General features: G+C 59.0%; 1 protein-coding gene across 1 annotated transcript; it reads right to left on the reverse strand.

Moving 5' to 3' along the window:
• Nucleotides 1–1,933: 1,933 nt before the first annotated feature.
• On the reverse strand, nt 1,934–6,893 carry LOC136784099 (uncharacterized). Its single transcript, XM_066744603.1, has 3 exons — nt 5,079–6,893; nt 4,583–5,004; nt 1,934–4,484 (listed from the first exon to the last, which is right to left on the reverse strand). Exons 1-3 carry the CDS (start codon nt 6,891–6,893, stop codon nt 1,934–1,936), a joined length of 4,788 nt encoding a protein of 1,595 aa, XP_066600700.1.
• Between the last annotated feature and the right edge of the window lie 13,678 nt (nt 6,894–20,571).

The raw sequence follows: 20,571 nt of genomic DNA on the forward strand, positions 1-20,571 counted from the left end.
CATCTGGTCCTGGCTGGCTGCTAATTGTAGAAGCTTGAACTACCATGTTTCCCAGATGCTCCTGGGGCATGGTAGTTTCATGAGTCATCGCGCGAGGGTGGGCCGCAGGGCGACTCCCGACTGCTGGTGCTCCCCGAATCCGATCGCGGATACGGCGGAGCACACGCTGTTGTGGTGTCCCCTGTGGGAATGCGAAAGAGCAGAACTCTATGATGCTTTAGGTGTGCCCTCGTTGGAGGTGAAGACCCTTGTGTCCCATGTTACGAGTACGCCGAGAGCTTAGGAATGCATTTTCCAGCTTCTCGGTTAGGGTCCTCACCTCCAAGGACAGTAGAGTCCGAGCTGAGGAGTCTGCTGCTCTCTCCTCTGGGGTGGGGTAGAGTCTGGGGTTTTTGTTTGTCTGGGGATGACCGCATACGGTCGTAGAGTAGAGCGTATACCCTCCTACCTGATGTTATAAGCTATGCTTGGTACCGGGTAGGAGGGCAGGTAGGGGGTTTTGGTGGTTTAGAATCCCACATAACCTCTGGCCAAAACATCGGCCGCCAGAGGTACTTAACAAGCCGTAAGGCTTTAAGAAGTTTCCCCCTACCTCGCAAAGCGTCGGAAAAAAAAAAAAAAAAAAAAAAAAAAGTACTTATAAAGGGGCTAGGGTAACACACTTGGGGGTCAGGGTGTACTTATATGGGACTAGGGTACCATACTTGGTGTCAGGGAGTACTTATAAAGGGGCTAGGGCAACTCACTTGGGGTCAGGGAGTACTTATATATGACTAGGGTAACTCACTTAGGGTCAGGGAGTACTTATATGTGATAAGGGTAACTCACTTTGGGCAGGGAGTACTTATATGGGACTAGGGTAACTCACTTGGGGTCAGGGAGTACTTATAAAGGGGCTAGGGCAACTCACTTGGGATCATGGAGTACTTATATGCGGCTAGGGTAACTCACTTCGTGTCAGGGAGTACTTATAAATGGGCTAGGGTAACTTGCTTGGGGTCAGGGAGTACTTATAAGGTACTAGGGTAACTCACTTGGGGTCAGGGAGTACTTATATGGGACTAGGTTAACTCACTTGGGGTCAGGGAGTAATAATAAAGGGTCTTGGGCGCTTCCATGAGCCAAGTCCCATTTGTGAGTATATCCCGTTGTCCGGCTGCTGCGGCCTCATGATCCGATGTGGTCGTCTTGAGAGAAAAATATTCCCAGTATCCTGTCGGGACACAACAAGGGGTGGACTTAGAGGAGGAGCCCGCTAGTAAATCACCCTCCTATTAGTGAGTCTCCCCTATAAGTCCCCCTCAAGCCCCCCCAAGTCCCCACCCAAGACCCCCCTAAGTACCCTCTAAGTACCCCCCAAGACCCCCCTAAGTACCCCCCCCCAAGAACCCCATAAGTACCCAGCCCAAGTCCCCCCCCAAGACCCCCCTAAGTACCTCCCCCCCTAGACCCCCCTAAGTACCCTCCCAAGACTCCTCTAAGTACCCCCCTAAGTACCTCCCCTAGACCCCCCTAAGTACACCACCACCCCAAAGTCCCCCCTAAATACCCCCCTAAGTACCGCCCTAAGTACCCCCACAAGACCACCCTAAGTACCCCCCTCCCAAGTCCCCCCTAAGTACCCCCCTAAGTACCCCCCCCCCCCCCAAGACCCCCCTTTTTTTTTTTTCCTATTTTAAGTGAAGGGGAAATGCTTTATGCATACCTTCCCCGGGACCGCCCTAACAAGGGTAGTGTCCTTAGAAGGACAGTTACCCGGGTCAGGTTATGTGGGACTCCCCCGCATGGTGGTGCAACGCGGGGACTTTTACCCACTAAAACCCCTACACTGGGCTTAGGTTAGGGTCCTGGGTGGAATCACCGAGGCATGCTTCACCCCTTCCCCCGCCCATTATCACCCTTCAGGCGAAACGCCTAACCGTCATCTTCTTTCCTAGCCATGACTTTCCGCGCTTCCCAACTCTACCCTTAATGGCCCTCCAACCCGTTGTCCTATCACTCTGTCGCGGATCGACTCGTCCTTGGACGTTAGCGTGTCTCTACAAAATCTTCGAAAGTCCTGCCATTTATTCCGACTTTTTAGGAAATCGATAAGATTCTCCGGTGTTGGTGGCGTAGCCAAATCCCACAGAGATTCCCGTTGAAGATTCCACTTCGGGCAAACAAAAAGATGGTGCGCTGCATCGTCCGGGATCTCCATACCGCAGTCACAGTTTGCCGATGCCTCCTTATTCATACGGTGGCGGTGGTGGTAGAAGGAGCCGTGTCCAGTGAGGACCTGAGTCACGTGGTAGTCCAACGGACAGACAGCCGCACTGCTAATCCAGTTATGAAGGGAGGGGATGATCCTCTGAGTCCATCTGCCTTTCGTCGCGTTATCCCACCTACTTTGCCATTTCTCCATGGTGTTGTCCCTTTCCTCGCGCTTTATTTCGGCAACTTCAGCAGCAGGCGTACCTTCGGAACTACCAGTCCTGATGCGCGACCACACAGCGGCTCGTTCTTCGATCAAGAGATCGATGGGAACAGCCCCTGCCAGTACCTCCAATGCATCGGTGGACACAGAGCAGCATGCTCCCGTTGCCATCAATAGGATTACCCGTGATGTCGATCTAGCTCGCTTTTTCGCTGTTACTCTCCTGAGAATTGTGTGCCATATCGGTGCACCGTAAAGCATTATGCTTTGAATGACCGTGACGTACAACTTCCGTAGATGGTAGGCCGGGCCCCTTATCCTTGGCAGGATAGCGCGCAGTGCCCTTGATGATCGGGCGGTCTTGGATAACGTCTCCTGGAAATGTCTCCTAAAGGTCAGCGACCTATCTATCCAAACACCGAGGTATTTCATCTCCTGGACCAGCCCGATCGGCGTGTCGCCAATACAGACCTTAACGTCGAGCCAGTTGGTCTTCTTGTCCCTATAACCTGTACGAGCCATCAACTCGCACTTGTGTGGCGCAACCTTCAGGCCCAGACTGCTCAAGGACTCCACGACATCGTCGATCAGGCGCTGCATCTCTTGCATGGCCCTGGTCTTTGTCCTACCTCTGACGACAATGGCCACGTCGTCCGCAAACGCGGTCAGCCAACATCCAGGGGGTAAATTGATGCGCGTAACCCTATCAAAGGCAACGTTCCACAGCGTGGGCCCCAACACCGAACCCTGCGGAACGCCTCGGTGGCAATCATGAACCGAGTCTCCCTCGACGTTCTGGCACACAATGGTCCTCCCCCTCAGGTAGTCTTCCATCACGCGCGTTAAGTATTTCGGCATACCTGCGATCAGTTTCAGCGATTCCACGATTGCCGAGTGGTTTATGGAGTTGAAGGCGTTTGCAATGTCAATTGCCACCATCAACACCATATCGGTCACACGTGTACCCTGCCTGAAAATATTTAGCATTGACTCGATCGCGTCCCCCGTACTTTTACCCTTACGGAATCCGAATTGCCTCGCACATGGTATGCCCACGGCCGTACAAATCTTCTCCAACCTGGTCTTAATGATCATCTCCGCGATCTTACTAACTGCCGACAGCAGGCATATCGGGCGATACGTATCCTTATTGGCCTTTGGTATTAGGAGAAGACGCTGCTGCTTCCATTGTGTCGGAAACTTACCCGTTGTAAAAACTCCTGTGATAGCATCAGCCAATGCATTAGCCGTTATGGCTGAAAGCGCCTTGAGGAGCATTACCTCAATGCCATTGTCGCCGGGGGCCGAAGCCGTTCGTAGCGATCCGATGGCTGCAACTACTTCCTCGATGGTAACCGGTGGAATCCCTGATGCACAGAGGTCATTGGCATCCACACCGGGGGATCGAAGATCATTCTCGTCTCTCATCGGAAAGAGTTCCTGTATTATCTGACCATTAACCGACATACTTCGGATTGGTGTTGCAATGTGTGGGCCTCTGAAAAACCTACGAAAGGGCATCCCCCACGGGTTCTCGTTGAGCGAGTCGATGTACGCGGACCAGCTGCGGTCTTTCGCAGTCTTAATGCATCGCTTAAACTCAGCTCTTGCAGCTAACCACGTCGCTCGGCATCTCGTCCTCTCCTCCGCGTCCTTAACCTTGAGCATATCGCGTCTCAAAGCCGAAACTCTCGACTGCTCAATCTTCAGGCTCAGGTTCCACCACCACTTCGGTCTCCGTTTGCCCCCGATCATCTTGGGCCGCATACTTGCTGACGACGCCACCTGTAACGCTTCCTCGATCGTCCGGTGGTCATTCGCGTCCCTGGGCAGTGTCCATTGGATCGCCAGATGCGCCAGCTGCACGTCGAACGAGGCCGTGGACCACCTTGTGCTTGCGCTTCCACCACCCACCGGGGGCCTGCTAGCACTGGTCGATGTTGCCGTCCGTATGACCTCAAACTCGATAGGCTTATGATCCGAGAGGCAATCCTCGCCCAGGATCTGCCAGCCCCTCACCCCAACCGGGCCCCGGGACAGCGTTAGGTCCACCACAGAGCAACGCCCTCTGGTCGACTCGAACGTTGATGCCGCGTGATATTATGGACCGTTAGCCCATTTTTGGAGACAAACTCCCACGTCACATCCCCTCTCTGATTCGCCCACCTGTCCCACTCCAAGTGTCTGTCATTGAAATCCCCCGCTAATATAATAGCCGAGCTGGCCGCTATAGCAAGGTCAATCTCCGCGAGAATATTCCGATATTCTTCCAGACGAATGCTAGGCGGCGCGTAGACCGACAGAAAATCCACGCCTCTCATCGAACCCTTGACGTAGTAGCGACTTCTACTGACGTTACTCCATTTATCCTGCGTTAGGCAGATGATCGCAGCGCCACCCAGCTCGCTGCTGAGCCACAGAGGGCTATCGCGTACGTGTCGCGGCTCAGCTAGTATGAGGATGTCAACATGCTCACTTACCGCTTTCTCCACCAGTAGCGCCTGTGCCGCGGTCCCGTGGCCTACGTTGAGTTGTCGTACCCTTAGGCTGGCTGTCTCGGTGGTTCGGCTGCAGTTGGCATTCCTGCTCTCCCAGGAGCCATGCAGCAGTTTTTTGTCAGGGGGAAATGGGCCCCATCTAGTCCCTTGTCCTCACTGCAAACCAGGCATCTCGGCGACGTTTCCCTGCATTCCGCGGATTTGTGGCCCTCGTTGCCACATCGCATGCACAAGCCAGACCGGTCCTTTACCGACACGCACATCGCTCTCCTGTGCCCACTCTGGTGGCATTTCGTGCATCTTATCGGGGTGGTGACCGGCTTCACCATCCCCATCGTCCACCCAATCCGTACCCGGCCTGCCAAAATTAAGGCCTCAGCCGCTTTGTCCGGTAGTAATGCGCGCACTCTTTTAAGGTTACCGAAGGTAACCCTGGAGGACACTATCTTGACTGCCCCTGATTCCGAGGTAAGGTTTGAGGCGTCCTTTAGGGCTTGGAGGATTTCCTCCTCCGTCGCCCAGGTCTCGATATCAGTGACATCGATTGCCGTGGTTGGATTAAGCTGCACCACGCTTCCCAAGCCGTTGAGGGCCCTATCGATCTCCCTACTGAGAACATCGACCTTGTCCTCCTGCGTCTCAGAACCTACCTCTATCAGCAGGTCACCTGCTCTAGTCTTGCGAACCGCTGTGATGGACAGGCCCAAGACTGCTGGGTTGACCTTAGACCTAATGGTAGGGAGGACGTCATCCAATTTCGTCCCCTCGTTGACTGCCACCTTAACCGCCTTAGTCCTGGGGGCCCTGCTCCTGGTCCTGGGAGTCGATACTCTGGGCGCTACAGGTCCTGGCGCTATCGGCTCATTCGGAGCCACGCTAGGTCGCGGTAGACATGGAACCTGTAGTTTTGACGGGTCCCGCTGGGGTTTCGGATTCGCCACCACGGTCGCCCACGAGATGTTTCCCGCCGACGTCGGGGTACCGTTGGGTCGTGTAGGCGAATCCTCGATCTCCATCGCCGCCGCCATGCAGATCTCATCATAGAGAGAGGCACCGGGTAGCTGGGGCTCATCCCTCATCGTTGTTGCCGTGGCTCTCTTCCTCTTTTTGGTGGTTCCAGTCACCATCGATTCTGGAGAGACCGTTTGCCCTGTTGTGGTCCGCATCCCGAGGTCATCGATCTTTGTCGATAGTACCTCGATGGCATGAAGTTGGGCGCTAGCCATTCTTTCGACACATCCAATAAGATTGTCGATCTTCACCATGAGGAACTTATCCGCTTCCAGGTGCGAGACGTAAGACGCCTGTAGTCTTGCTGCCATATCGTCCGTTTCGACAGTCATCTTCGTTATCGGGTCCCCTTTCTTAAGGTTAGTGATAACCTCCCGACGCAACATTTCGGTCTTCTCCCCCATTATGGAGAGGTCGGCCTCCAACTCACGTGTCCGCTGCTTCTTCTCGTTGACCGCTTTCCTAGCCAGATGCAAGTCCCCCGTGATCTCTTTAAATGGCAGCAGCAGTTCAGCGGTCTCCGCTGTTACAGTCACCTCAGTATTCGAGGCGGTTCGATCCATTCCGTTCCCTGGGGTAACGGGTCCCGCGCCGGTCGCCTCGTCAGTGTCCTCGGTGACAACGATATTAGGAACCGAGTTGGATCTTGGTCGCATCCCCTTCGCTGCCTTAGCTGCCGATAGAAGGGTCTCGATCTTCTTTACCTTCGGTTTGACCTTTTTGGCCTTAACCCTCGTAATCGTCGTCCCCCCGGATACAGTAACGAAACGGTCCAAGGTAGCCTGCCTATCCACCTCCTGGGACCTGGCAGTAGCCGTTTCCCTCATTGCGGCCTGCCCAACCACAAGAGTACCACAGTCACTTGCTGACGGTAGGAGGGGGGCCTGCGTAACCACCCCTTCAGCTACCGGTACTGGGGTATCCCTCCCCTGCACCGTAAACGACTTATCTAGTACGGAACTATTCATCGTGTTTGTTTTGGTGTGATCTTAGCACCCGGAGCAACCCCCCGACACCCCATCGACCATAACCGGTCGGTGAGGGGCCGGGGAGAAGCCCGAGGTGAGCCCCCCCAACCACGACAAGGTGCCACACCAGCGGGGGGGCCCCCAAGACCCCCCTAAGTACCTCCCCCCCAAGCCCCCCCCCCAAGACCCCCCTAAGTACCCCCCCAAGACCCCTCTAAGCACCCCCCCAAGTACCCCCCCTAGACCCCCCTAAGTACACACTTAAGTACCCCCCGCCCCAAAGTCCCCCTCAAGACCCCCTTAAGTACCCCACCCTAGTCCCCCCCAAGACCCCCCTAAGCACCACCCTAAGTACCGACCTAAGTACCCCCCCAAAACCCACCTAAGTACCCACCTAAGTACCCCCCTAAGTACCCCCCTAAGTACCCCCCCAAGACCCCAATAAGTACCCCCCTAAGTACCCCCACAAGGCCCCCCTAAGTACCCCCCCCAAGTCCCCCCTAAGACCCCCCTAAGTACCCCCCTAAGTACCCCCCTAAGTACCGCCCTAAGTAACCCCTCAAGGCCCCCCTAAGTACCCCCCCCAAAGTCCCCCTCCCCAAGACCCACCTAAGTACCAACCTAAGTACCCCCCCCCCCCAAGACCCCCCTAAGTACCACCCTAAGTACCCACATAAGTACACCCCCAAGACCACCCTAAGTACCCCCCCCCCCAAGACCCCCCTAAGTACCCCCCCCCCAAGACCCCCCTAAGTACCTCCCCTCAAGCCCCCCCCTCCCTAGACCCCCCTAAGTACCTCCCCAAGATCCCTCTAAGTACCCCCCTAAGTACCCCCCCTAGACCCCCCTAAGTACACCCCTAAGTACCCCCCACCCAAAGTCCCCCCCAAGTCCCCCCCAAGTCCCCCTAAGTACCCCCCCCTAGTCCCCCCCAAAACCCCCCTAAGCACCCCCCCAAAACCCACCTAAGTACCCCCCTAAGTACCACCACAAGACCCCCCTTAGTATCACCTTAAGAACCCCCGTAAGTACCCCCCTAACTACCGCCCCCCCCAAGACCCCCCTAAGTACCACCCTAAGTAGCCCCACAAGACCACCCTAAGTACCCCCCCCCCCCCAAGTCCCCCCAAGACACCACTAAGTACCCCCCCCCACCAAGACCCCCCTAAGTACCTCCCCTCAAGCCGCCCCCCCCCCTCAAGACCCCCCTAAGTACACCCCTAAGTACCCCCCACCCAAAGTCCCCCCCAAGTCCCCCTAAGTACCCCCCCCCCCCTAGTCACCCCCAAAACCCCCCTAAGTACCCCCCTAAGTACCCCCACAAGACCCCCCAAGTACCCCCCTAACTACCGCCCCCCCCAAGCCCCCTCTAAGTACCCCCCCCCCCCCAAGTCCCCCTCCCTAAGACCCCCCTAAGTACCCTCCTAAGTACCCCCCCCCCCCCAAGTCCCCACCCCCAAGACCCCCCAAAGTACCAACCTAAGTCCCCCCCCCAAGTCCCCCCCCAAGACCCCCCTAAGTACCCCCCCCCCCCAAGGCCCCTCCAAGACCCACCTAAGTACCCCCCTAAGTACCGCCCTAAGTACCCCCTCAAAACCCACCTATGTACCCCCCTAAGTACCCCCCCTAAGTACCCCTCCAAAACCCCCCTAAGTACCCCCCCAAGACCCCACTAAGTACCACCTAATTACCCCCCTAAGTACCCCCACAAGACCCCCCTAAGTACCCCCCCCCCCCCAAGTCCCCCCTAATACCCCCCTAGTACCCCCCTAAGTACCCCCTAAGTACCGCCCTAAGTAACCCCCCAAGGCCCCCCTAAGTACCCCCCCCAAAGTCCCCCTCCCCAAGACCCCCCTAAGTACCCACCTAAGTACCCCCCCCCCCAAGACCCCACTAAGTACCCACCCTAAGTACCCCCCTAAGTACACCCCCAAGACCACCCTAAGTACCCCACTAAGTACCCCCCCCCCCCCCCCCAAGTCCCCCTAAGTACCTCCCAAGATCCCTCTAAGTACCCACCACCCAAAGTCCCCCCCAAGTCCCCCTAAGTACCCCCCCCCCCCCCTAGTCCCCCCCAAGACCCCCCTAAGCACCACCCTAAGTACCGACATAAGTACCCCCCAAAACCCACCTAAGTACCCACCTAAGTACCCCCCTAAGTACCCCCCTATGTACCCCCCCCAAGACCCCAATAAGTACCCCCCTAAGTACCCCCACAAGGCCCCCCTAAGTACCCCCCCCCCAAGTCCCCCCCCAAGACCCCCCTAAGTACCCCCCCCCCCCCAATGCCCCTCCAAGACCCACCTAAGTACCCCCCTAAGTACCGCCCTAAGTACCCCCCAAAACCCACCTAACTACCCCCCTAAGTACACCCCCAAGACCACCCTAAGTACCCCCCCCCAAAGTCCCCCTCCGCAAGACCCCCCTAAGTACCCACCTAAGTAACCCCCCCCCAAGACCACCCTAATTACCTTCACACAAGCCGCCACCCCCAAGACCCCCCTAAGTACCCCCCCCAAGATCCCTCTAATTACCCCCCCTAGACCCTCCTAAGTACACCCCTAAGTACCACCCCACCCAAAGTCCCCCCCAAGTCCCCCTAAGTACCCCCCCCCCTAGTCACCCCCAAAAACCCCCCTAAGTACCCCTCCAAAACCCATCTAAGTACCCCCCTAAGTACCCCCCTAAGTACCCCCTTAAGAACCCCCGTAAGTACCCACCTAACTACCGCCCCCCCCAAGACCCCCCCTAAGTACTCCCCCCCCAAGTCCCCCCTCCCCAAGACCCCCCTAAGTACCCACCTAAGTACCCCCCCCCCCCAAGTCCCCCCCAAGACCCCCCTAAGTACCACCCTAAGTACCGCCCTAAGTACCCCCCAAAACCCACCTAAGTACCCCCCTAAGTACCCCCCCAAAACCCCCCTAAGTACCCACCTAAGTACCCCCCCTAAGTACCCCCCTAAGTACCCCCCCCAAGACCCCACTAAGTACCCCCCTAAGTACCCCCCTAAGTACCCCCCCCAAGACCCCCCTAAGTACCACCCTAAGTACCCCCCTAAGTACACCCCCAAGACCACACTAAGTACCCCCCCCCAAAGTCCCCCCTAAGTACCTTCACACAAGCCGCCCCCCCCAAGACCCCCCTAAGTACCCCCCCAAGATCCCTCTAATTACCCCCCCCCTAGTCACCCCCAAAACCCCCCTAAGTACCCCTCCAAAACCCACCTAAGTACCCCCCCTAAGTACCCCCCACAAGACCTCCCTAAGTACCCCCCTAAGTACCCCCTTAAGAACCCCCGTAAGTACCCCCCTAACTACCGCCCCCCCCCAAGACCCCCCTAAGTACCCCCCCCCCCCCAAGTCCCCCTCCCCAAGACCCCCCCTAAGTACCCACCTAAGTACCCCCCCTCCCAAGTCCCCCCCCAAGACCCCCCTAAGTACCCCTCTCCCAATGCCCCTCCAAGACCCACCTAAGTACCCCCCTAAGTACCGCCCTAAGTACCCCCCAAAACCCAACTAAGTACCCCCCCCAAGACCCCCCTAACTACCCCCCTAAGTACCCCTCTAAGTACCCCCCCAAGACCCCACTAAGTACCCCCTAAGTACCCCCCCTAAGTACCCCCCCAAGACCCCCCTAAGTACCACCCTAAGTACCCCCCTAAGTACACCACCAAGACCACCCTAAGTACCCCCCCCCCAAAGTCCCCCTACGCAACCCCCCCTAAGTACCCACCTAAGTACCCCCCCCCCCCCCCCAAGACCCCCCTAAGTACCACCCTAAGTACCCCCCCTAAGTACACCCTCAAGACCACCCTAAGTACCCCCCTAAGTACCTCCCCCCAAGACCCCCCTAAGTACCCCCTAAGTACCCCCCTAAGTACCCCCACAAGATCCCTCTAAGTACCCCCCCTAAGTACACCCCTAAGTACCCCCAACCCAAAGTCGCCCCCCTAGACCCCCCCAAGACCCCCCTAAGTACCACCCTGAGTACCCCCCTAAGTACACCCCCAAGACCACCCTAAGTACCCCCCCCCAAAGTCCCCCTACGCAACCCCCCCTAAGTACCCACCTAAGTACCCCCCCCCCCAAGACCCCCCTAAGTACCACCCTAAGTACCCCCCTAAGTACACCCTCAAGACCACCCTAAGTACCCCCCTAAGTACCCCCCCCAAGACCCCACTAAGTACCCCCTAAGTACCCCCCTAAGTACCCCCCACAAGATCCCTCTAAGTACCCCCCTAAGTACACCCCTAAGTACCCCCCACCCAAAGTCCCCCCCAAGTCCCCTTAAGTACCCCCCCCCTAGTCCCCACCAAAACCCTTCTAAGTACCCCCCCAAAACTCAACTAAGTACCCCCCCTAAGTACCACCAAGTACCCCCCTAAATACCGCCCCCCCCATACCCCCCTAAGTCCCCCCCCCCAAGTCCCCCCCCAAGACCCCCCTAAGTACCCCCCCCAAGGCCCCTCCAAGACCCACCTAAGTACCCCCCTAAGTACCGCCCTAAGTACCCCCCAAAACTCACCTAAGTACCCCCCTAAGTACCCCCCTAAGTACCCCCCCAAAACCCCCCTAAGTACCCCCCTAAGTACCCCCCCAAGACCCCACTAAGTACCAACCTAAGTACCCCCCTAAGTACCCCCACAAGACCCCCCTAAGTACCCCCCCCCCCCAAGTCCCCCCTAATACCTCCCTAAGTACCCCCCTAAGTACCCCCTAAGTACCGCCCTAAGTGACCCCCCAAGGCCCCCCTAAGTACCCCCCCCCAAAGTCCCCCTCCCCAAGACCCCCCCTAAGTACCCACCTAAGTACCCCCCCCCCCAAGACCCCACTAAGTACCACCCTAAGTACCCCCCTAAGTACACCCCCAAGACCACCCTAAGTAACCCCCTAAGTACCCCCCCCCCCCAAGACCCCCCTAAGTACCTCCCCAAGATCCCTCTAAGTACCCACCACCCAAAGTCCCCCCCCAAGTCCCCCTAACTACCCCCCCCCCTAGTCCCCGTCAAAACCCTTCTAAGTACCCCCCCCCAAAACCCACCTAAGTACCCCCCCTAACTACCACCACAAGACCCCCCTAAGTACCTCACCTCAAGCCGCCCCCCCCCAAGACCCCTCTAAGTACCCCCCCAAGATCACTCTAATTACCCCCCCTAGACCCTCCTAAGTACACCCCTAAGTACCCCCCCACCCAAAGTCCCCCCCAAGTCCCCCCCAAGTCCCCCTAAGTACCCCCCTAGTCACCCCCAAAACCCCCCTAAGTACCCACCCCAAAACCCTCCTAAGTACCCCCCTAAGTACCCCCACAAGACCCCCCTAAGTACCCCCTAAGTACCCCCTTAAGAACCCCCGTAAGTACTCCCCTAACTACCGCCCCCCCCAAGACCCCCCTAAGTACCCCCCCCCCCAAGTCCCCCTCCCCAAGACCCCCCTAAGTACCCACCTAAGTACCCCCCCCCCCAAGTCCCCCCCCAAGACCCCCCTAAGTACCCTCCAAAACCCATCTAAGTACCCCCCTAAGTACCCCCCCAAGACCCCCCCTAAGTACCCCCCTAAGTACCCCCCTAAGTACCCCACCAAGACCCCACTAAGTACCCCCTAAATACCCCCCTAAGTACCACCCCAAGACCCCCCTAAGTACCACCCTAAGTACCCCCCTAAGTACCACCCTAAGTACCCCCCCCCCAAGACCCCCCTAAGTACCGCCCCTCAAGCCCCCCCCCCTCCCAAGGCCCCCCTAAGTACCCCCCACAAGATCCCTCTAAGTACCCCCCTAAGTACACCCCTAAGTACCCCCCACCCAAAGTCCCCCCCAAGTCCCCCTAAGTACCCCCCCCCCCTAGTCACCCCCAAAACCCCCCCTAAGTACCCCCCCAAAACCCACCTAAGTACCCCCCCTAAGTACCCCCACAAGACCCCCCTAAGTACCCCCCCTAAGTACCCCCCTTAAGAACCCCCGTAAGTACCCCCCTAATTACCGCCCCCCCCAAGACCCCCCTAAGTACCCCCCCCCCCAAGTCCCCCTCCCTAAGACCCCCCTAAGTCCCCCCCCAAGACCCCCCTAAGTACCCCCCCCCCCCCCCAAGGCCCTTCCAAGACCCACCTAAGTACCCCCCTAAGTACCGCCATAAGTACCCCCCAAAACCCACCTAAGTACCCCCCTAAGTACCCCACTAAGTACCCCCTAAGTACCCCCCTAAGTACCCCCACACGGCCCCCCTAAGTACCCCCTAATACCCCCCTAAGTACCCCCCTAAGTAACGCCCTAAGTAACCCCACAAGACCCCCCTAAGTACCACCCCTCAAGCCGCCCCCCCCAAGACCCCCCTAAGTACCCCCCCAAGATCCCTCTAATTACCCCCCCTAGACCCCCCTAAGTACAACCCCTAAGTACCCCCCCACCCAAAGTCCCCCCCCAAGTCCCCCTAAGTACCCCCCCCTAGTCACCCCCAAAACCCCCCTAAGTACCCCCCCCAAAACCCACCTAAGTACCTCCCCTCAAGCCCCCCCTCCCAAGACCCCCTAAGTACCCCCCCCAAGATCCCTCTAAGTACCCCCCTAAGTACACCCCTAAGTACCCCCCACCCCAAGACCCCCCTAAGTACCCACCTAAGTCCCCCCCCCAAGTCCCCCCCCCCCAAGTCCCCCCCCAAGACCCCCCTAAGTACCCCCCCCCCAAGACCCCCCTAAGTACCCCCCCCCCCAAGGCCCCTCCAAGACCCACCTAAGTACCCCCCTAAGTACCCCCCAAATTACCGCCCTAAGTACCCCCCCCCAAAACCCCCCTAAGTACACCCCCAAGACCCCCCTAAGTACCCCCCCAAGATCCCTCTAATTACCCCCCCTATACCCCCCTAAGTACACCCTAAATACCCCCCACCCAAAGTCCCCCCCAAGTCCCCCTAAGTACCCCCCCCCCCAAAAACCCACCTAAGTACCCCCCTAAGTACCCCCCACAGACCCCCCTAAGTACCCCCCCTAAGTACCCCCCTTAAGAACCCCCGTAAGTACCCCCCCTAACTACCGCCCCCCCAAGACCCCCCTAAGTACCATCTTAAGTACCCCCCCCCAAGTCCCCCTCCCTAAGACCCCCCTAAGTACCCACTTAAGTATCCCCCCCCAAGACCCCCCTAAGTACCACCCTAAGTCCCCCCCCCCAAGACCCCCCTAAGTACCCCCCCCCCCCAAGGCCCCTCCAAGACCCACCTAAGTACCCCCCCTAAGTACCGCCCTAAGTACCCCCCAAAACCCACCTAAGTACCCCCCTAAGTACCCCCTAATACCCCCCTAAGTACCCCCCCTCAGTACCGCCCTAAGTAACCCCCCAAGGCCCCCCTAAGTACCCCCCCCCAAAGTCCCCCTCCCCAAGACCCCCCCTAAGTACCCACCTAAGTACCCCCCCCCCAAGACCCCCCCCAAGTACCACCCTAAGTACCACCCGTAAGTACCCCCCCTAACTACAGCCCCCCCCAAGACCACCCCCTAAGAACCACCCTAAGTACCCCCCACAAGACCACCCTAAGTACCGCCCCCCAAGTCCCCCCCAAGACACCCCTAAGTACCCCCCCCCCTAAGACCCCCCTAAGTACCTCCCCTCAAGCCGCCCCCCCCCAAGACCCTCCTAAGTACCACCCTAAGTACCCCCTTAAGAACCCCCGTAAGTACCCCCCTACCTACCGCCCCCCCCAAGACCCCCCTAAGTACCCCCCTAAGTACCCCCCCCCCAAGTCCCCCTCCCCAAGACCCCTTAAGTACCCACCTAATTACCCCCCCCCCAAGTCCCCCCCCAAGACCCCCCTAAGTACCCCCCAAAGTACCGCCCTAAGTCCCCCCCCCCCAAAACCCCCCTAAGTACCCCCCCCAAGAACCCCTAAGTACCCCCCCAAGATCCCTCTAAGTACCCCCCTAAGTACACCCCTAAGTACCCCCCCACCCAAAGTCCCCCCCAAGTCCCCCTAAGTACCCCCCCCCCTAGTCCCCCCCAAAACCCTTCTAAGTACACCCCCAAAACCCACCTAAGTACCCCCCTAAGTACCACTACAATACCCCCCTAAGTACCTCACCTCAAGCCGCCCCCCCCCCCCAAGACCCCCCTAAGTACTCCCCCAAGATCACTCTAATTACCCCCCCTAGACCCTCCTAAGTACACCCCTAAGTACACCCACCCAAAGTCCCCCCCAAGTCCCCCTAAGTACCCCCCCCTAGTCACCCCCAAAACCCCCCTAAGTACCCCCCCAAAACCCACCTAAGTACCCCCCTAAGTACCCCCACCAGGCCCCCCCTAAGTACCCCCCTAATACCCCCCTAAGTACCCCCCCTAAGTACCGCCCTAAGTAACCCCCCAAGATCCCTCTAATTACCCCCCCCTAGACCCCACAAGACCCCCCTAAGTACCCCCCTAAGTACCCCCTTAAAGAACCCCCGTAAGTACCCTCCTAATTACCGCCCCCCCAAGACCCCCCTAAGTACCCCCCCCCCCCCAAGTCCCCCTCCCTAAGACCCCCCTAAGTCCCCCCCCAAGACCCCCCTAAGTACCCCACCCCCCAAGGCCCTTCCAAGACCCACCTAAGTACCCCCCCTAAGTACCGCCCTAAGTACCCCCCAAAACCCACCTAAGTACCCCCCCCAAGACCCCACTAAGTACCCCCTAAGTACCCCCCTAAGTACCCCCACAAGGCCCCCCTAAGTACCCCCTAATACCCCCCTAAGTACCCCCCTAAGTACCGCCCTAAGTAACCCCACAAGACCCCCCTAAGTACCACCCCTCAAGCCGCCCCCCCCAAGAAACCCCCTAAGTACCCCCCCCAAGATCCCTCTAATTACCCCCCCTAGACCCCCCTAAGTACACCCCTAAGTACCCCCCCACCCAAAGTCCCCCCCAAGTCCCCTAAGTACCCCCCCTAGTCACCCCCAAAACCCCCCTAAGTACCCCCCCCAAAAACCCACCTAAGTACCTCCCCTCAAGCCCCCCCCTCCCAAGACCCCCCTAAGTACCCCCCCAAGATCCCTCTAAGTACCCCCCTAAGTACACCCCTAAGTACCCCCCACCCCAAGACCCCCCTAAGTACCCACCTAAGTCCCCCCCCCCAAGATCCCTCTAAGTACCCCCCTAAGTACACCCCTAAGTACCCCCACCCCAAGACCCCCCTAAGTACAACCCCTAAGTACCCCCCACATAAAGTCCCCCCCAAGTCCCCCTAAGTACCCCCCCCTAGTCACCCCCAAAACCCCCCCTAAGTACCCCCCCAAAACCCACCTAAGTACCTCCCCTCAAGCCCCCCCCCTCCCAAGACCCCCTAAGTACCCCCCCAAGATCCCTCTAAGTACCCCCCTAAGTACACCCCTAAGTACCCCCCCCACCCCAAGACCCCCCCTAAGTACCACCCTAAGTACCCCCACAAGACCACCCTAAGTACCCCCCCCCAAGTCCCCCCCCAAGACACACCTAAGTACCCCCCACAAGACCCCCAAAAGTACCACCCCTCAAGCCGCCCCCCCCAAGACCCCCCTAAGTACCCCCCCAAGATCCCTCTAAGTACCCCCTAAGTACACCCCTAAGTACCCCCCCCCACCCCAAGACCCCCCTAAGTACCCACCTAAGTCCCCCCCCCCAAGATCCCTCTAAGTACCCCCCTAAGTACACCCCTAAGTACCCCCACCCCAAGACCCCCCTAAGTACACCCCTAAGTACCCCCCACCCAAAGTCCCCCCCAAGTCCCCCTAAGTACCCCCCCCCCTAGTCACCCCCAAAACCCCCCTAAGTACCCCCCCAAAACCCACCTAAGTACCTCCCCTCAAGCCCCCCCCTCCCAAGACCCCCTAAGTACCCCCCCAAGATCCCTCTAAGTACCCCCCTAAGTACACCCCTAAGTACCCCCCACCCCAAGACCCCCCTAAGTACCACCCTAAGTACCCCCACAAGGCCCCCCCTAAGTACCCCCTAATACCCCCCTAAGTACCCCCCTAAGTACCGCCCTAAGTAACCCCACAAGACCCCCCTAAGTACCACCCCTCAAGCCGCCCCCCCCCAAGACCCCCCTAAGTACCCCCCCAAGATCCCTCTAATTACCCCCCCTAGACCCCCCTAAGTACACCCCTAAGTACCCCCCACCCAAAGTCCCCCCCAAGTCCCCCTAAGTACCCCCCCCCTAGTCACCCCCAAAACCCCCCTAAGTACCCCCCCAAAACCCACCTAAGTACCTCCCCTCAAGCCCCCCCTCCCAAGACCCCCTAAGTACCCCCCCCAAGACCCCACTAAGTACCACCTAATTACCCCCCTAAGTACCCCCACAAGACCCCCCTAAGTACCCCCCCCCCCCAAGTCCCCCCTAATACCCCCCTAGTACCCCCCTAAGTACCCCCTAAGTACCGCCCTAAGTAACCCCCCAAGGCCCCCCTAAGTACCCCCCCCCAAAGTCCCCCTCCCCAAGACCCCCCTAAGTACCCACCTAAGTACCCCCCCCCCCCCAAGACCCCACTAAGTACCACCCTAAGTACCCCCCCTAAGTACACCCCCAAGACCACCCTAAGTACCCCCCTAAGTACCCCCCCCCCCCCCAAGTCCCCCTAAGTACCTCCCAAGATCCCTCTAAGTACCCACCACCCAAAGTCCCCCCCAAGTCCCCCTAAGTACCCCCCCCCCCTAGTCCCCCCCAAGACCCCCCTAAGCACCACCCTAAGTACCGACATAAGTACCACCCCCAAAACCCACCTAAGTACCCACCTAAGTACCCCCCTAAGTACCCCCCTATGTACCCCCCCAAGACCCCAATAAGTACCCCCCCTAAGTACCCCCACAAGGCCCCCCTAAGTACCCCCCCCCCAAGTCCCCCCCCAAGACCCCCCTAAGTACCCCCCCCCCCCAATGCCCCTCCAAGACCCACCTAAGTACCCCCCTAAGTACCGCCCTAAGTACCCCCCCAAAACCCACCTAACTACCCCCCTAAGTACACCCCCAAGACCACCCTAAGTACCCCCCCCCAAAGTCCCCCTCCGCAAGACCCCCCTAAGTACCCACCTAAGTAACCCCCCCCCAAGACCCCCCTAATTACCTTCACACAAGCCGCCACCCCCAAGACCCCCCTAAGTACCCCCCCACCCAAAGTCCCCCCCAAGTCCCCCTAAGTACCCCCCCCCTAGTCACCCCCAAAACCCCCCTAAGTACCCCTCCAAAACCCATCTAAGTACCCCCCTAAGTACCCCCCCTAAGTACCCCCCCTTAAGAACCCCCGTAAGTACCCACCTAACTACCGCCCCCCCAAGACCCCCCTAAGTACTCCCCCCCCAAGTCCCCCTCCCCAAGACCCCCCTAAGTACCCACCTAAGTACCCCCCCCCCAAGTCCCCCCCCAAGACCCCCCTAAGTACCACCCTAAGTACCGCCCTAAGTACCCCCCAAAACCCACCTAAGTACCCCCCTAAGTACCCCCCCCAAAACCCCCCTAAGTACCCACCTAAGTACCCCCCTAAGTACCCCCCTAAGTACCCCCCCAAGACCCCACTAAGTACCCCCTAAGTACCCCCTAAGTACCCCCCCAAGACCCCCCTAAGTACCACCCTAAGTACCCCCCTAAGTACACCCCAAGACCACACTAAGTACCCCCCCCCAAAGTCCCCCCTAAGTACCTTCACACAAGCCGCCCCCCCCAAGACCCCCCTAAGTACCCCCCCCAAGATCCCTCTAATTACCCCCCCTAGACCCTCCTAAGTACACCCCTAAGTACCCCCCCACCCAAGTCCCCCCCAAGTCCCCCTAAGTACCCCCCCCCTAGTCACCCCCAAAACCCCCCTAAGTACCCCTCCAAAACCCACCTAAGTACCCCCCCTAAGTACCCCCACAAGACCTCCCTAAGTACCCCCCCTAAGTACCCCCCTTAAGAACCCCCGTAAGTACCCCCCTAACTACCGCCCCCCCCAAGACCCCCCTAAGTACCCCCCCCCCCCCCCCCAAGTCCCCCTCCCCAAGACCCCCCTAAGTACCCACCTAAGTACCCCCCTCCCAAGTCCCCCCCCAAGACCCCCCTAAGTACCCCTCTCCCAATGCCCCTCCAAGACCCACCTAAGTACCCCCCTAAGTACCGCCCTAAGTACCCCCCAAAACCCAACTAAGTACCCCCCCCAAGACCCCCCTAACTACCCCCCTAAGTACCCCTCTAAGTACCCCCCCAAGACCCCACTAAGTACCCCCCCTAAGTACCCCCCCTAAGTACCCCCCCAAGACCCCCCTAAGTACCACCCTAAGTACCCCCCTAAGTACACCACCAAGACCACCCTAAGTACCCCCCCCCCCCCCAAAGTCCCCCTACGCAACCCCCCTAAGTACCCACCTAAGTACCCCCCCCCCCAAGACCCCCCCTAAGTACCACCCTAAGTACCCCCCTAAGTACACCCTCAAGACCACCCTAAGTACCCCCCTAAGTACCTCCCCCCAAGACCCCCCTAAGTACCCCCCTAAGTACCCCCCTAAGTACCCCCACAAGATCCCTCTAAGTACCCCCCTAAGTACACCCCTAAGTACCCCCAACCCAAAGTCGCCCCCCTAGACCCCCCCAAGACCCCCCTAAGTACCACCCTGAGTACCCCCCTAAGTACACCCCCAAGACCACCCTAAGTACCCCCCCCCAAAGTCCCCCTACGCAACCCCCCCTAAGTACCCACCTAAGTACCCCCCCCCCAAGACCCCCCTAAGTACCACCCTAAGTACCCCCCTAAGTACACCCTCAAGACCACCCTAAGTACCCCCCTAAGTACCCCCCCAAGACCCCACTAAGTACCCCCCTAAGTACCCCCCTAAGTACCCCCACAAGATCCCTCTAAGTACCCCCCTAAGTACACCCCTAAGTACCCCCCACCCAAAGTCCCCCCCAAGTCCCCTTAAGTACCCCCCCCTAGTCCCCACCAAAACCCTTCTAAGTACCCCCCCAAAACTCAACTAAGTACCCCCCCTAAGTACCACCAAGTACCCCCCCTAAATACCGCCCCCCCCAATACCCCCCTAAGTCCCCCCCCCCCCCAAGTCCCCCCCCAAGACCCCCCTAAGTACCCCCCCCAAGGCCCCTCCAAGACCCACCTAAGTACCCCCCCTAAGTACCCGCCCTAAGTACCCCCCCAAAACTCACCTAAGTACCCCCCTAAGTACCCCCCCTAAGTACCCCCCCAAAACCCCCCTAAGTACCCCCCTAAGTACCCCCCCAAGACCCCACTAAGTACCACCTAAGTACCCCCCTAAGTACCCCCACAAGACCCCCCTAAGTACCCCCCCCCCCCAAGTCCCCCCCTAATACCTTCCCTAAGTACCCCCCTAAGTACCCCCTAAGTACCGCCCTAAGTGACCCCCCAAGGCCCCCCTAAGTACCCCCCCCCAAAGTCCCCCTCCCCAAGACCCCCCTAAGTACCCACCTAAGTACCCCCCCCCCAAGACCCCACTAAGTACCACCCTAAGTACCCCCCTAAGTACACCCCCAAGACCACCCTAAGTAACCCCCTAAGTACCCCCCCCCCCCCCAAGACCCCCCTAAGTACCTCCCCAAGATCCCTCTAAGTACCCACCACCCAAAGTCCCCCCCCAAGTCCCCCTAACTACCCCCCCCCTAGTCCCCGCCAAAACCCTTCTAAGTACCCCCCCAAAACCCACCTAAGTACCCCCCCCTAACTACCACCACAAGACCCCCCTAAGTACCT

This window comes from Prorops nasuta, unplaced genomic scaffold (genome assembly GCF_024137725.1).
Source record: "Prorops nasuta isolate Cenicafe-Biocafe unplaced genomic scaffold, Cenicafe_Pnas_1.2 PNAS00046, whole genome shotgun sequence".
NCBI classification, from domain to species: Eukaryota; Metazoa; Arthropoda; class Insecta; order Hymenoptera; family Bethylidae; genus Prorops; species Prorops nasuta.

Coding starts and splice junctions, on each gene's coding strand:
- LOC136784099 (XM_066744603.1), bottom strand. CDS start 6,893: ATGAATAGTTCCGTACTAGATAAGTCGTTTACGGTGCAGGGGAGGGAT. Junction 5,005..5,078: donor AAACGTCGCCGAGATGCCTG/GTTTGCAGTGAG, acceptor GGCTCCTGGGAG/AGCAGGAATGCCAACTGCAG. Junction 4,485..4,582: donor AGACACTTGGAGTGGGACAG/GTGGGCGAATCA, acceptor CGAGTCGACCAG/AGGGCGTTGCTCTGTGGTGG.